A 16133-nucleotide genomic window follows, 5' to 3' on the forward strand; every position below is an offset into this window, starting at 1 on the left:
TAGCGAGATCAAGTCACAAAACTAGCTTTTGCCAAACCAATTCAACAATGATGCAAAAGATGTCGTTGGCGAGGGTGCTAGTTCGTAGTAGCCGGATGTCTATAATGGCTCCACAGGCTATAATAACAATAATACCAAGGAATATCACGGTTAGGAACGCTTCAAATAGACGGGACGTTGCTGGAGTGAAACAGGCAAGATAATTGAACCTACTTTTCAGATTGTAGTGCTAATAACTAACTTGATATGATCTTTCTCTCTTAAATTAGCCTGATTTCATTAATGATTATCTTGCGCGAGTGTTTCAGCCATTCAAATTCATTCGGGCAAGTGATTTGAAGAAAATACATCGCCTCTTGGAACAGGACACTGACAATGTTCTACGAATTTAGTGGAGAATGAACAAGATCGACAGTGCTCGTGTAGCTTACGAGAAATGCTCACATGCGTTTGAAAACAACAAGCCATTCTTTGTCAAGGGTAAGCCCAAAAAAACCATGCTTTGTTGATCCAAGATGACCATGCAATCCAATCGCGTGTTAATGCCACATGATCCTATAGAATTGGGATTACCTGATGCATTCTCCTCATGGTTTGCCATAACTGTGCTCCACGTATGGATGTACACTGCCAGACTACGAGCTGAACAAGGTGAAGGCAAGGAATTGTCGCAAGAGATATTCAATCACTTGTGGCTGGATGTAGAAATGAAGCTTCATAAGGCCGGTGTAAGTTAAGAAGGAGCTTGACTGTTGCCGTTTCAAATTGCAACTTGATGGCATTCATTCGTTTTTGCTGTGACAACTTTGATCTCACATTCACATTTCATACAGGTTAAACATCGAATAAATGCACGCATTACAGAGTTACTTGGCTCCTTTTATGGACAGACGTTGGCGTACGACGAAGGATTAGCTACAAGTGATGCCATTTTTGCTGCGGCCCTGTATAGGTAAAAAAACTCATCGGGATCTCTTCATCAAGTACGATCAGCAATACTCATTTCCACTCAAATATACTAGGAATGTGTTTGGAGGACGTGAAGTCAAACCAACTACTGTGGAAGCTCTGCTGAAATACGTCAGATCCAAGGTGCAAGTTGTTGACTCTGCCGATTCAGCTGCTATACTAGATGGATCCGTTGCTCTTTGAAGAAATATCCATGGCTGCTTTGTACATATCATATTTCATTACTTTTTCCGGATACATAGTAATCTCATATCTTGAACATTGGTGTTTGGTTTGGCGTCAAATGAGCGATGTAACGATGTAACGCGAATTGACCTGATCTTCAGGCGTGTGTCACGTAAATACAGGTTTGAAATCCATGGCTAAAGAGCCAAAAAAGCGATCCCAGCATGTTACTTCACGTTTCAAGGCACATCACTCAAGCTCTATAGCAATCATGTTGATCAAAGTCAAGGTAAGGCACAGCAACACTTGCGAGCCATCAATCCCACGTAACCCCTCCTCTTCTCATGTAGACTCTAACTGGCAAAGAAGTACTTTATTCAATTACCAATGTTAAGCTCCGGTTGAAGCTCATCCAATTCTTTGTCTACTATAGATAGAGATTGACATTGAGCCAACTGATAAGGTATATTGCATTCAGTACGGTCTCGATTATGTTGAATCGATGGCTCATTAGCAACATCTCTTGACATTAAAGGTGACGAGAATCAAGGAGCGTGTTGAAGAGAAGGAAGGCATTCCACCACCACAACAACGGTATGCCTATCTAGATTATATAATCTTTTAGGTAGTGAACTAATCGAACTCGTCTTATAGTCTGATTTTCGGTGGCAAGCAAATGCAAGTCTCACGCAATACGGTTCAACTCGTTCTCTATACTCACACCTTTATTCACCTAGGGCTGATGACAAGACAGCAGCAGACTACAATATAGAAGGAGGCACAGTACTGCATTTGGTACTAGCCTTACGAGGTGGATGTTGAGATAAAATAAGCTTGCAATCAACTAAAGCCTGAATTATATATCTTGGTTGTGGAATCTTGTTTTATTATATCTGTGTAGTGTGGATTGATTGGAAAAAATACACGATTTCGTAGCATTGTAATTACTAGCATTGATGTTCTGCCTGGCTGAGGCGTTATTCGGATCTCACAAGCTCCAACACACCATACACATAACCTACATATAGGATGGACGACTCGATAGGATCCAAAGACGATGAGTTTGAATTGGACGAGGAATCACCACATCTCGGCTCTCTAGACTCGAAACTAGACATCCTCACAGACACAATGTCAACACAACGGGAGCTCATTAACGAGCTACAGGCTAAAGCATCCATTCTACGTGTGAGTTGCATATTAAATTGACATATCTGTTTATCTTTGGATTTGTTTGTTATTGCTCTGCTGAAATGACGGGAACTTGTCTTCTTCCTGTGCAGCATCTGACCCATTTTGGTCAACACAGGACAAACTAGTGCCCACAACTTCTGCTGGCGGATCGGACACCAAGCATGTGGTCACAGTGTCGGATGCTCAACAACAGCAATTATTGAAGGAACAACAGGAACAACAACAATGTATGGTAAATGGTGTTGCAGTGTGGTGCACCAAGGTCGTATTAACTGCCCTGCTGCCAGGAACTGTTTTTGCTCCCGAATACTCACCCACCACCATTCATTCCAAAATGTAGTAAACGAAGTCAAGTATGTCGAACTACAACGTGAAGTTTCACTACTCAATCAGATCATTAAACAATACGAATCTACCCTGGACATCATTATGGGGAAGCTGCGTGCTCAAGCTGTATGTAACCAACTTGGTTGCTTTTATGCTGTCGCTGATGTTGTTGAAGCTGTTGGAGCTTCTCTGTTTATGAGAACTGGTATAGGACACATACACCTTATTTTGCATCTAGGTCATGGCTCAACGCGAAAAGATGGAACAGCAGGTCCGATTGCAAAAGGCTCTAGATGAAGAACGTGTACGTGATTCAACGTTTCCAGATACTAGATCCATGAACTTTGTTTTGCTGATACAAAGCCACGCCACATCTTACCAACAGGGCATATCACAATCACTACGAGCAGACAATACCATACTTCAGGACCGACTAGATGATGCGTTTAAAGCCATACGAGAAGCCTTGGGTGCTGCATCTGAAGACATCTCTCCCATGCTTGCTGCTCCCGTAACAAACAAGACAGTAACAAATTCGACGATATCAACTCCTGGTGGTCTAACCGCTTGAACTATAATGTAGGATTAGAGAGGGGATTAAATTGAAGAAAATAGGAGAGTAGACTGCGAGGGACAATGTAGAGAGAGGAGAGCGGTCCGATTTGTGGTGTGATATAGTGTATATAAAGTAGTTTATGTAAAGGGAGAACAACAACAACCACCACCTTTTGTTTTTGAATGCAACGGGTTAATATGTTTTGTTTTTCAGATTAAACAGGTTCTTTGCGATTACTTGAGCACAGATTCTACTTAGTTGCATATTTGTTATAGATGTTTTGTTTTTGATGTACTGCATGCATCTGCATTCACTGACAATCAGCTGGCATGAGTATACCCGGTCTTGCAACAGCCGTCAGGGTCGAATATGTGTGATGTTGAACGACATGTGTATCGCAGCAGAGCAGATCAACCCAATGGACTTGCTAAAGACACCATCGACCTATCGAGTATCGAGTCAGGAAGTGGCTGGCTTTGACCTACAAGACCAACAAAAATAGTCCAAACTTCCTCTTGTTCAAATGATTTCAAATGTGCATGTCTTACGCGATTGACCTATTTTGGTAATATTACAGTAGTAAAGAACTCATAATTACACGCCCAGACACGTGTTTCCGCGCTTTTCGTCTGGCTGACCCCCCAATCATTTCGACTATAAGAGCGGACAAAATGCAGTTTGAATTCCAAACATGCATCCAGCAAAACTCGGGCAAACAAGCAAGTGGATGAGGAAGAAGGAAGGCAACCAACTGCCAGTGTTCCTAAAACCTCATTTTGCAAACACCAACAACACCCTATAGTCACTATGTTACAGATATAGAGAACGGACTCTGTCAACCAGAATCTTTGTAGTCCTTCAAATGTCGACCATCCAACACAAAGACACAACTCTGGGGCACGCGCCATATCGATTGACAAGCAGTTACCACTCTGGCAACACCATTTTCGTAGTGGTCACCATTCAGGTATGTTTTCAACATTTGCGGCAATTTTCAGCCAACATCGGCCACAATTCCAAATGAGAAGATGCAGACCTGGATTCGACTCTAATGTGCTTTTTAAACATCCACCCATATTAATATTCATCAGATCTAACCTTCCACCTATTCCACTCTCCAAGTTGCGCTCGCCTTTCAAGCGTCCCTATCGGCAAGAATGGTTTTTTGGTAATCCAAGCAAGACCAGGAGCAGTCTCGTTCCATCTGGAATCCCCTGGTCTTGCCTCAGACTCACTCTGGATGTTCACCTACTCGATCCTCATGCACGGGCCTGGAGCTGAAAAAAAGGGCTGCTCTGAGTTTGAACGAGTCGACATCACGGTGGACTGGAGGGTAAATTTCTGGTTATGCATATGAATTTAGTGAAATTTAGGCTACTTTCGCTTCTCTCTCTTCATCTGGAGAGACCCCACGAGGTTCTGGGCATAATCTTGACCGAAAGAAGCCTGCACTACTACGGTTTCATGGACAGCTGACTTTTGTTGGCGCTCCGCAGTGTGATTGTTCAAAGCCTGCGCTTAATCACATTGTGGTGGGGTTAGAAGATTTACTGATTGTAGATGATACCGCAAGAAAAAAATCCGCTTTGTTTGATTTCCTTTCCCATTCTCGTCATGATGTCTGGTCAATAAGGCGTCATGACATTCTTTCGTAAGTGTTTGGCCTTCCAGTCTAAACACAAGGGATAGTATTTGCATTTGTGTCGTCCCTTGTTCCATTTTAATTTTGAGCGTGTGGACAAAGTTGTATTCAATTGCAATGTGTCTACATCGGTAAGTTGCAATCAATGATTCAAATGTTTCTGCAAGCAGATGTATGGATGGTCTTCCTCGTCGATAATACCAACACAACAGCTTACTCTTTGATGCCAATTAGGAATCAATCAAACTAAAAAACACCCGCCCAAAGAAGGAATTGTTGTTGAAGTGGATACCTTGTCTCACCAGGCCTCAAAACTGGCGGATTTCAGTATTTTAGCAAAACGACAACGACAAAAAGACGCGGAGACACCTCTGATGACATGCATGTACCATAAGTCATGAAAACAACAGCTGCCTCACCACAATTCGGTAGTGGTATTAGCTTCATAAAGGTACGGTGAAAGTACCAATAAGAAAAGATAGACCAAAAAAAGTAGCTGCGCGGGCAAGTGCATACTCGTCAAGTCCTTGCCAAACTTCATAAAATTCAATAAATGCAACCTCGATATCGAAGATAAGACAACCTGCTCGAATGAAATGTATAAATTAGATGCAAGACAAAGAGCAGAGTTAATATCGAGGAGGAGTACAGAGAGTGACAATCAGAGAAAGCAACGACATTGTAGTCCCGATTTGGATTGTGGCAAATAGCTTGAGCGTAACGAAACCCCCCAAAGCTTTGTGTAAATGCAAGAGTTAATATATTAATACAGCTTTTCAATGTACAAGTCACATCAAGTCCAACAGTTTCTTGGCCATAGCGGTATACGCTTGAGCATGTATACTATTCGGTTGCGTAACTGTAATAGGCGTCCCAGCATCTGATGTACTGCATACATCTGCATTTAGTGGTAAATCAGCTAGCACGGGTATTCCTAGTGTCTTGGCAGTCTTTTCAACACCATCACGACCGAATATATGTGTTGTTGAATGACATTTCGGACATTCAAAGTAGCTCATGTTTTGTACGAGGCCTAGTATCTATCAAAAGAGATGAAGCGTAAAACGAAAATCATCTTTATGGAGATATCTTTCCTTTTTTGTCTCCTCAAAGCTTCATACTTACTGGAACATTAACTTTTTCAAACATTGATATTCCCTTCTTGGCATCAGCGAGTGCTACATCCTGTGGTGTCGATACAATCACGGCACCTAAGTATGTGTGAAAAGATTTGAGGGCGCCAAAAAATCGAACCATTGTCCTAGACGAAAACACTCAATAATGTCGTCGAACCCCTTTCCCATCATACCAGTCAATGGCAATATCTGCGTTATAGTCAACTGCGTATCCCCAGTTCCAGGCGGCATATCAATCACCAGCACATCAGTACCACTCCAATCGACATCACGAACAAGTTGTTCGATTGCTTTCATGACCTATGTTTTGACAACATTTTGGTCAACCAAAAAAACGACACTGCAGACAATGGAAATGACATACCATAAGTCCTCTCCAAACGACCGCTGCGTCTTCATCGACAAGGAATCCCATTGACATGCATTTGACTCCGTAATTCGATAAGGGCATCAGCTTCTTGCCTGTATGGTGCGAAGAAGGATATGAGAAGATCAAAAAAAAAAAAAAAATGAATCACTGGTATAGAACAATTACTCGTCGAGTCCAGTTCAGCCTTGAGATTCGACAAATTCATCATGCGAGGTATCGAAGGACCAAACAAATCGGCATCGAGTAAACCAGCGGATTTGCCTAGTGATGCGAATGCGACTGCTAGATTGACTATAGTAAAATGTAAACCGATGAGAAAAATGGAACATGCAACATGGGGATGATGTGTCGATTCTAACTCAGATTGCACCAAATGTATTTACCAGCAGTAGTGGACTTGCCAACACCACCTTTCCCAGATGCGACAGCTATTATGGTAGATACTCCATCGATGGGTCGCTTAGAGGGTAATCCACGTCCTGTTCGAGGGCCTGGGCGTGGAGGGAGTCCCTAAGTTTAATTGAAGAAATCAAAATGTTGTTAAAGCTTTGATAGATCAATAAAAAGAGCGACGATCTGCAGCGAGAAATGCGGTTTATATGTGGCTTACAAGTGGGTTTTCATGTAGCAGTCGTCTTGTTGAGTGTATAGCACGTCGAAAGCTCATTGTGTGCCAGCAAATAACAAAAATTAACACTGTTTTTTTCGCTTCTCAAGAAACTTATCTGAACGTGAAATGATTATACTAACTGATTATAATTCTTGTCTAAAAAACAATTCTAAGCTATTACTATACAAGTTGAGGTCTCTGTCTCTTCTAAGGCAGCACGATATTGTGAGAACCCTATCGCTCCATGCGATCATCATCTAAACTCAAATGATGGGAAGAATTGATCTGGAACATGTTGAAGCTGTAATTGCTGAAACATTTCAGAGTTTGTGTGCTGCAAAAAAAGAAGAGTTCGGTTAATAACAGAGAGAGCACAAAACAAAAAACGACATTGACACAAGCAATGAGTTGTTCAAACACTCACATAATAAAACCCGGTTATGGAATTACGAGACTTGACATAAGCAATATAGTAGTATCCTGCAAAGCTTGCTCCTTGTATCGACTTTACTTGATGGTCTGGCACCAAGAAGTGTTCCTTCCACCTCATGAATACCACATCCTCATTCTCAAAGTCGTATACGAATGAATCATTGTTGAAGATGCGATTGTATGGGGCGAATGATGGGAATTTCATCTGTTTCCGTGAGAAACGACAAGAAAGCGAGAATTTGTTAGTGCAATACGTAATTAATTCTAGTGATTTTTTAGCCCAACATTTGCAAAAGCAAACAGAGAGAAGCGACGATCACAAAAAAGGAAGCAAATGGATTATTATAACTCACCCAATGTTGACGGTCAATCGCTTCATCGGCGTCCCACTTCCGAGTTAAGAAGCTGTATTTGGGTCCAATGATTTCAGCATCAAAGAAGGTACACAGATCTGGCCAATCCTAGGGAGTGAGCATAATACAAGTTAGACGAGACGAGGTCATGGAGATCATCTTTAACGACATGACGTTTGTTTTGTCGTTGCTGCACGAGGACAGACCCTCCGCTTTCCACAAACCGAGGAGTCTCAATATCTCGTTTCCAATGCTGATCAATGGTATATACCTGTGTAAGTCCCTTAATGTTCAAGTATCCACACAATGACGATTCTCTCAAGTCCACATGCTAGAGTGCAGGATGTTACAAACATAAGTGCCTTTCAAGCGACTACCACAGCGATAGCGATATCAAGATGAAGCTCTCGACAGATTCAAACACATACCTGGATCTCAACAGAAACAACATAACTATTATGTCCAGACTTCTGCTCTCCCACAAAGCGAGAACCAGCATACAGGGACCCAGATGTTCTAGAATACAGTCTAGTTGATATCTGAGATGGCAGAGTCACAATGGCGTCTGTTGGTATGTTTGCAGCAATGTTCGATTTGGCTGGTTTTTCAGTCTCCGTAATCTCTTCCTCTTCTACTATGACGGGTATAGGAGCTTGGACTGGCATGATGCTATATGTGCTATATAAAAGGTATGTGCGTATGCTATTGCTATGCTATATGTAGGTTATTAGCTGGTGCTCTGTTTTCGATACATTTTATGGGTGTTGGGAGTTGCATGGGCACGATATCGTGAAGGAGGACGACATCAAGGGGAGAACGAGGAGGATGACGTTGGATACACTTGGGGTGCTGGAACTATTGTTATCCTCGTGCGGAACGAACGTGTATTGTCAAAGGGACGCCAACATCAATACAATATTCGGTAACGATGCTCGTTGCATAGATCCACTTAGAGGACATCGCTTCTTCCTTGTCGAGATTACTAATATATCGTATCACTATATCATGTTCGTTCACTGTGGTCCAAATGGTACACTTTACTAGCATTACCAGATCATGCGATGATAATCCCACCTTGATGGCAATCTGTAAAACCCTTATTCCTTCTTCATTCGCTGTACTCGTATCGGCTCCTTTATCAACAAACACCTTGGACAACCTGGTGCCTACCAGGTTCATGCAAAAAAAGTACAACCCAAACCATTACGTACATCCACTCTTCCCCCGGAGTCGATCGCTACGTGATTGCAGGTCAAACTTCAAAGAATTGGAGCACAAATCAGGATTAAACTGTACGAGCGTGGACTTCTATGTGATCCTATGCTGCCAACGCAGACAAACCGCGAGCTCTTGCAAAGTGAGTCCAGCAAACTCATGCGACAGCTGGAGCAACCAAAGAAAGGTTCTGTGCCCATCATGGGTTTTCACCCTATCCTTGCTTGGTATCGGACAACCCACAATCTAACTATCCACCAGACAACATCCACTTCCTCAGCACAGTTCTGGACTCGATTTCGTTTGCTATAGGTAATTTTATTGATATTGTTTCTCGTTGATATTTTTAGAATCCGACTTGGAACTAAATAGAAAAAGGTAATTCGTTAAAACCTGTCAGAAACATGCATCATACACAACATACCTCGCCAAACTTCTCATAGTAACCAGGTACTCTCCATTGACCTCTCTTTGCCATCTTTTCAACAGTGGCGTCCAAGTCCGGCATAGCCTTTGCGACATCTTCGACAGTCAATTGCTCGACAGGACGAGCAGTTTCAATGTTTGTCAACAAGTCATTCAATTCATCGAGTTCTACAGTGACCTTTTGGACTGTGTTTTGAGCAGCAGCGATCTATAGGATGGTGGATGGATGGTGTTAGTATAGGTACTAGTGTTGGTATACTCCGATTCAACTAAACGTATAGTATCAACAGTTACGTACGGCAAGGACCTCCTGCTTTTCGATATTCTTCAATTGTTCCGACAAGTCGATAGTAGCAGGAGAAAAGTTCTTGAACGCCTTTTCAGCTTCAGATACGACCTTTTTGTTTTTCAACACACGACGGTATGCCTCGAAATCAATTGTGACTTGAGCTTCCCGTAACTCTGTAACTTGTTTGGTGAGATCTGTGTGTCGTCGACGGAATGCATTCAGAGCAGCGACCGTTTCTGGCTTGAGCTTTGATGATACACTCGCCCTAAGTTTGGAATGTTGTGAATTTTTGTTTTGCAAGTGGAAAGGGAGATGACATTTTTGGATTGAGGAGGATGCATCAGTGTGGTGAGTGGTGGCGTATGGTTGCTTACCAGTTGACTGCAGCTGCGACTGCTTTGGCTGCCATTGTTTGTTATTAGGATTCTAGTCACAAAACCACTTTCGTGTGAACTTTCGGGAAATGGAGGTTGTATAAGAGTGCATGACAAAACAAATCACGCTATTTGGTACCGTAGTCTGCCGTTAAATCACGTCGTAAAGACACTGATTACTTTAAAATCGTGAAGATGAACTTGGTTTGAGTTGAAAGTCGACTTGCTTCATCATGTTGTAAGTCCGAGTCTAAGGAACATCGTCATATGGATATATGCATTATAAAATACAATTAAATCAAACTCTCTTTTCAATTTGAAAGAACCGCCGCACTAACGTGTCATTCCAGAGCTCTTGCGAAACTCGTGAAACGCTTTCAATCTGTCTTGCTGCCGAGAGATGGGCTGGCAAGTTGACAACGTCACAGTGGGATTAGCAGCCTTATTAGGTACATACATCCCTTTTACGCTTGGTTCCTTCTCTCCATCTTGAAACTGACATTATTTCACTTTCACTCCAGCTGTTCTTGCATACGCTTATACAAAGACAAATCGGGCTCCTGATGTGTATCCCATACATTTGAGGCAACAGGCTGATGTAGGTTCTACTTCGCGTCCCTCTTTTGATTGAGCCTCATCATGGATCACTCAACATTGTCAACTCACGGTCACCAAACATCTAGGTCTCGAGGACTCGGTAAACAAGACAACAAACCTACTTTCTTGATTGAATTCTTCCCATATCTTCTCTTTTTTGCATACAGAAACAAGGGCGAGTCAGCTATCTATCGATCTCGAGTCACTCCAAATGGCACACCTCTCTTACAAGCACCTGAAGCTGGAGTCAAAACTGCTTATGGTAATCACATCATTGCAATGATTATTTATCTTGATTACGTGGAAGATCCATACAAAACCCTCAAGCTGTCAACACGCCCAAATATGCCGTTTCAGTGTTGACGTGGAACGTGTCTAACACCACCAACGATCTATAGACATGTTTCAAGTCTCGGTTAAGAGGAGGCCAAGCAAGGAGTATCTGGGAAGGCCCAACAAGGATGGAAAATACGAGTACTTTACGTTTTGTAAGTCGCGGTTGTTTTTGTCTGACGTGTCACAATGTCACAAGTGACCGAGATTATGACAATTCTTATGCAATATCCGATTTGAATGTACATATCTAATTCACATACTAATTTCATTCCTTATGACGTAGCCGAAATCAATGCTCGCGTCACTCATTTTGGATCTGGGCTGATTTCATTTTGTAAACTGGCCACTGGAAAAGAAACCCCTGTAGGCATTTATCATCGAAATAGTGTTGAGTGGGCTATCACGGATCTTGGTTAGTCGTAACTGTCGTTTTCGCCGTATTTGCATGTGTATCCTAACATATTCAAAATAGCTTGTTGTGCGTATTCTCTTATATCCGTCCCCATGTATGATACATTCGACAGTGAAGCCCTACAGTATATCATCATGAACACCTCGATTTCTGTTGTCGTGGTTGGAGGACATCTGTTGGAACGATTGTTGAGTATTGCTAGTGCATCGCCTGTAATGAAGGTATCATCCATGATCTAAAGATGCTGTTTATTGTCATAATCTTCATGATCGCCCTCATATCTTTAGTATGTCATCGTCGCCGATATGCCAACCTTGGATCCAAACATTGTCGAGAAAGCTGCTGCTATTGGTGTCACAATCTTGACTTTTGAAGAAGTCGAAGTGCATGGAAAGGCACATTTACTACAACACGTACCTCCCAAGGCGTCTGACTTGATGACCATCTGCTAGTAAGTTTCAGTGATGCGTTGGCCGTCTAGCCTACGAATGCTCAACCATCATTTCTGCGCTATTCTAGCACATCTGGCACCACTGGTACTCCAAGTACGGTCGTAGTCAATCTTTTGAGCCCATGGTGCGCAACTACTAACAAACAGTATCAATTAAACAGAGGGCGTTATGTTGACGCACTTAAATATAACAGTAAGCATCCGTGAGCTAAAACGACAGTCGTTGATATCTTACTAACACACGTTTCCCTCTGCCCCGTCTAGTCTGCTGGTGCAGGTCTCATGGCAGTTTTACCTCCAGCCTTCAGATTGACCGAAGCTGACCGTCACTTGTCTTATGTGAGTACCTTCATGCCAACAAATCAGTTTTTTGGTTGCCCGAACGAGAAGTCAACCATTGATTGAACAATATCAAACTAGCTGCCTGCTTCACACATGTTTGAAAGAAATGTGTTCCATTGTGTGACTTATCATGGTAATTCCACGTTTTGCAGGGCTGCAAAAAAAATTCCTGAATCTTTTGTATTCCTCTCTACTTTTCAGGTCTGACAATTGGCTTCTCACGTGGTGATGTAGCCAAGCTCTTTGAAGACATTGCGTCCTTCCGTCCGACCGTATGGATAATGAAGCTATACCTTGGCAAATCAAGTCGTGTTTTTTGCTAATCATTTCCTTTTTTTGGCTAGATCTTCCCATCTGTACCTCGACTTCTTGTTCGTCTACACGACCGCATTCGTCTTGGAATTGATCGTGGCTCACCTCTTGTTCGATTCCTGTTTAATATGGCTTACTCTATGAAGAAGCGGGAATTGAATGCCGGTCGTGTTTCAAATAATACTATATGGGACAGGTTGGTGAAATTGGATCGATTTATCTTTTTGCTTTATTTGCTTCATTGAGTAATTCGCTTTCTTCAGAAGTATTGGCACTAACCATAAAATGTTTTTGCTTTCGTTTTGTGGGACAGGCTTGTATTCAAGAGGATTCAAAATCTGTTTGGTGGTCAATTGAGGTTTATGATTACTGGTGCTGGTATGTAATGCATGATCTTGAACTGATTACCTTTTTTTTCGCATCCATTAACCTCATTTCTTGGTCTAGCACCAATCTCAACTGACGTTATCGAGTTTTTGAGAATCATCTTTGGTTGCCAAGTGCTAGAGGGTTTTGGGGCTACTGAGGTCTGAAACTGTCGCGTTTCCCTTGCCTCCTCCACTCTCGTCTCACTAAGAATTCTCAATATAGACTACGGCCGCTGGTCTCATTACCATGTTTGGTGACTACAGCTTTGCATACGGCTCTCACGTTGGCACGCCCTTTGCCTCGTGTGAGATCAAACTGATTGATGCACCAAGCATGAACTATTTGTAAGGCTGTTTTCGCAAGTCAATATTACGATTCCAATTCTAATGGAGTGAGTATATAGGACAAGTGATCAGCCAAATCCACGTGGTGAATTGTGTATCCGAGGACCATTGGTCATGTCTGGATACTATAAGGAACCAGTCAAGACTGCTGAAGCTTTGGATGCTGACGGATGGTTCCATACGTACGAATTGCCTTCTTAGTTTCATTGTAATCTGCGACAACTAACCCTTTTTTTGTCTATAGTGGGGACGTTGCAGAAATACTTCCAAACGGAACTACCAAAATCATTGATCGGATCAAGAATCTGTTTAAGCTGAGTCAAGGAGAGTACTGTGCGCCCGAGAAGGTTAGTGCGACTAGTAGATTGACTCACCAACTATAAATCCCTTGCTCACAGAAAAAATCCTCCAGATCGAAACCAAAATCAAGACTCAATTCGTCGCTCAAGTCTGGCTATATGGAGAGCCCGTGAAATCAGCTTGTGTTGCGATTGTCGTGCCTGATCTTGATAACTTGGTCCCTTGGGCGAAACAGAATGGTCTCACACACGATCCGGAAGAGTTGATTAAACTTGAGAAAGTCAGGAATCTGATTCATCAAGATATGCTCGAGTTGGGTAAAGACGTAAGTATTCGCGCTTTTTGCGTCGATTTGCTCTACCGACTCATACCTTGTTTGCATGTTTCGTTTCAGAATGGTCTTCTTGGATTCGAACTTCCAAAAGCTATTACCTTGACTACAGAAACCTTTACTGTCGAGAACGGTTTGCTGACTCCTACATTCAAAAGCAAACGCCCTCAACTAAAGAGCAAGTTCCAGAAGGAGTTGGATGCAATGTATAAGGAGTTGGGGTTGTGAACAGTTTGGTTTTTTGTGGTTTGTGTGGTTGAAAGGAATTCTATATTAAAAGAAAGTCTATAGTGCCTCCATTGTCAAAATATAGTCTCTGCTTGAATGAACAATGTTTTTGTAACAAAATGGCTCTATATTTTGCTATGTTGAGCGTCATCGATACCGAGATTGTACACCTTGATTGCATTGTCATGCAAGATGCTTTTTCGTGCCGTTGCCGAGATGTTCATGTTATGTAATGATTTCATCTCCATGTCCCAGTTGTATGGTATCTTCGGGTTGGAGAGTGTCAGCAGCACGCAAAAAAAGGTTGTCCCTTTCCGAATACTTACATTTGGAAAGTCACTACCATACAACACCTGCGATGAATTATGACGTAACAGATCCTCCAAGTGCTCTCTCGGCGGTACTGATATTGGAAAGTAGCCCCTACCAACCAAGAAAAAACCCCCCTTCAACCACATGCCTCATACAAGGTACGCCAGAATCAATTGCTCACCCCACAGCCATTGTACTATCCAAGTACAGATTCGGAAACCGTGAAAGCAACGCAAAGTACTCGTCAACTTCATCCATTCCCAGATGTGGGACTACGAACTTGAGTTCAGGGTATCTTTTCAGTACGTCTTGGGTTCTGGATACATGCATAAATTCGTGGGATTCTGATGGAGGATGGTGGTGGCGGTCAGCAAAAAAACGGCATCTAAACACTCTCACATGTTGCAAGTTGTATGACAACTACCTCTTGCGTGACCAGGAGAATCAGGCTCACGTCCAACATGGAAAAGTACAGGCCTGTTATGCCTAGAAAGAAAGTAGAGCGTTCAGACTCGTTTGTACAGACAAAAAAACTACCTACATGACAAACGTACCGTATACACGTCTGATAAATCTCATCACACCGCACATCATCAGGCGAGATAACCATTACGTGAGAATGTAGCTTGACTCCAGCCAGCCCATTCCCAAAAGCTTCTTCTAATATCCTCGTCGCACCGTCTTCGCCTGGGAAAACGGTCGCCAATCCCGTCATTCGTTTACCACCGAGCTTACGATTGGCGTTTGCTACCGTTTCAGCACAAAAGGTGTTGAGGCCTTGACTGATTCCCTCCTTGTGTGCGTATGTCATGACGATAGTGTGTTTTACGTTCTTGGACAGGAGGTACTCGGGCGTGTATCCTTTGAAGCGCGCTGGCCAGTAATTTGCGTCAAAGAACTTCCATACTGCGGCGAAGAGGCGCTCGGGAAAGATGTGGGTGTGGGCGTCGATCTAGTTTTTTTTGGGAAACTGATGTCAGATGTTGTGGTCCAGCTGTGTATTTGTCGTAGCGAGTTATGAGGTAGATCGAACGGTCAGGTTACCACATCGAATGGCACGCTCTCAAACTCTGGCTCTTCGTCTCTTGGTGCGTGCAGAGGCAACAAATCCTTGAGTCGCGTTGGTGGATGACATGGATGGTATTCGTGAGGCATAGTTGAAACCCTGGTACAGGCTTGTGAATGACTATGGCGAGAGGTTCGGATATTGCTTGATCTCACGGTCAATAAGATGGTTGGAGCCTTTGGAGTGTTGATGTTTTGTAGTGTAATCATTCAGAGCGAGTGTCACACATTTTTGCATCATCGCATGACGAGAGAATTGAACTTGTCTGTAGGAATTGAAGCTTTGAAAATAATTGCAACGTTAATGCAATATTGATCTCAGTTTTTTCTACGACTTAATACAGCTGATTCAAGTGGAATTTCGTATTTGCGTCGACGAAACTGGATAGAAATCTGGGTGAAGAGCCAACTTCTGCGTTGAAAGAGGGTGGAATTCATAGAAAATATTCAATCGAGATATTAGCGACGTACTGATGCGTTCAACATAGCCAATCCCAGTTCTTCTCGTCATGCACGTGGTGACATGCACGCACGGTTCAGCAACTTTCGAAACTATAGGATAGGAAACCTTGAGATTCAAGCGAGTTAGCCTTTGATGTCATTACAGCCTGGATCAGCCTCCAAATTTCCGAATGTCGGAATCTACACAGCCACCAGTTTTTCACCTTCGCCCTTT

At 42.7% G+C, this 16133-nt stretch overlaps 5 protein-coding genes across 5 annotated transcripts; 3 read left to right on the forward strand and 2 right to left on the reverse strand.

Annotated features, from left to right (window-relative positions):
- Positions 1-59: 59 nt before the first annotated feature.
- Positions 60-1152, forward strand: SmJEL517_g05148 (uncharacterized protein; the record flags this gene model as incomplete). Its single annotated transcript, XM_031171075.1, has 5 exons — positions 60-185; positions 393-480; positions 562-728; positions 834-952; positions 1023-1152. The coding sequence occupies 5 exons, from the start codon at positions 60-62 to the stop codon at positions 1150-1152; spliced, it is 630 nt and encodes a 209-aa protein (XP_031022967.1).
- Positions 1153-1405: 253 nt separating this feature from the next.
- On the forward strand, positions 1406-1956 carry SmJEL517_g05149 (uncharacterized protein; the record flags this gene model as incomplete). Its single annotated transcript, XM_031171076.1, has 5 exons — positions 1406-1423; positions 1485-1502; positions 1568-1597; positions 1670-1728; positions 1872-1956. The coding sequence occupies 5 exons, from the start codon at positions 1406-1408 to the stop codon at positions 1954-1956; spliced, it is 210 nt and encodes a 69-aa protein (XP_031022966.1).
- Positions 1957-5641: 3685 nt separating this feature from the next.
- SmJEL517_g05150 (uncharacterized protein) lies at positions 5642-8419 on the reverse strand (the record flags this gene model as incomplete). Its single annotated transcript, XM_031171077.1, has 10 exons — positions 5642-5893; positions 5979-6064; positions 6163-6289; positions 6354-6451; positions 6525-6650; positions 6743-6869; positions 7394-7606; positions 7755-7862; positions 8026-8085; positions 8183-8419. The coding sequence occupies 10 exons, from the start codon at positions 8417-8419 to the stop codon at positions 5642-5644; spliced, it is 1434 nt and encodes a 477-aa protein (XP_031022940.1).
- An 896-nt stretch (positions 8420-9315) lies between these two features.
- Positions 9316-10093, reverse strand: SmJEL517_g05151 (uncharacterized protein; the record flags this gene model as incomplete). Its single annotated transcript, XM_031171078.1, has 4 exons — positions 9316-9333; positions 9394-9603; positions 9694-9949; positions 10059-10093. 4 exons carry the CDS (start codon positions 10091-10093, stop codon positions 9316-9318), a joined length of 519 nt encoding a protein of 172 aa, XP_031022941.1.
- Positions 10094-10458: 365 nt separating this feature from the next.
- Positions 10459-14080, forward strand: SmJEL517_g05152 (uncharacterized protein; the record flags this gene model as incomplete). Its single annotated transcript, XM_031171079.1, has 21 exons — positions 10459-10507; positions 10580-10656; positions 10742-10755; positions 10823-10917; positions 11054-11143; positions 11275-11403; positions 11464-11624; positions 11691-11854; positions 11923-11948; positions 12016-12047; positions 12119-12193; positions 12275-12329; positions 12398-12468; positions 12541-12704; positions 12822-12886; positions 12956-13035; positions 13100-13221; positions 13281-13403; positions 13466-13568; positions 13634-13846; positions 13916-14080. The coding sequence occupies 21 exons, from the start codon at positions 10459-10461 to the stop codon at positions 14078-14080; spliced, it is 2073 nt and encodes a 690-aa protein (XP_031022938.1).
- Positions 14081-16133: the final 2053 nt, after the last annotated feature.

The sequence above is a fragment of the Synchytrium microbalum genome (assembly GCF_006535985.1).
Source record: "Synchytrium microbalum strain JEL517 chromosome Unknown SmJEL517_scf0043, whole genome shotgun sequence".
Taxonomy (NCBI): Eukaryota; Fungi; Chytridiomycota; class Chytridiomycetes; order Synchytriales; family Synchytriaceae; genus Synchytrium; species Synchytrium microbalum.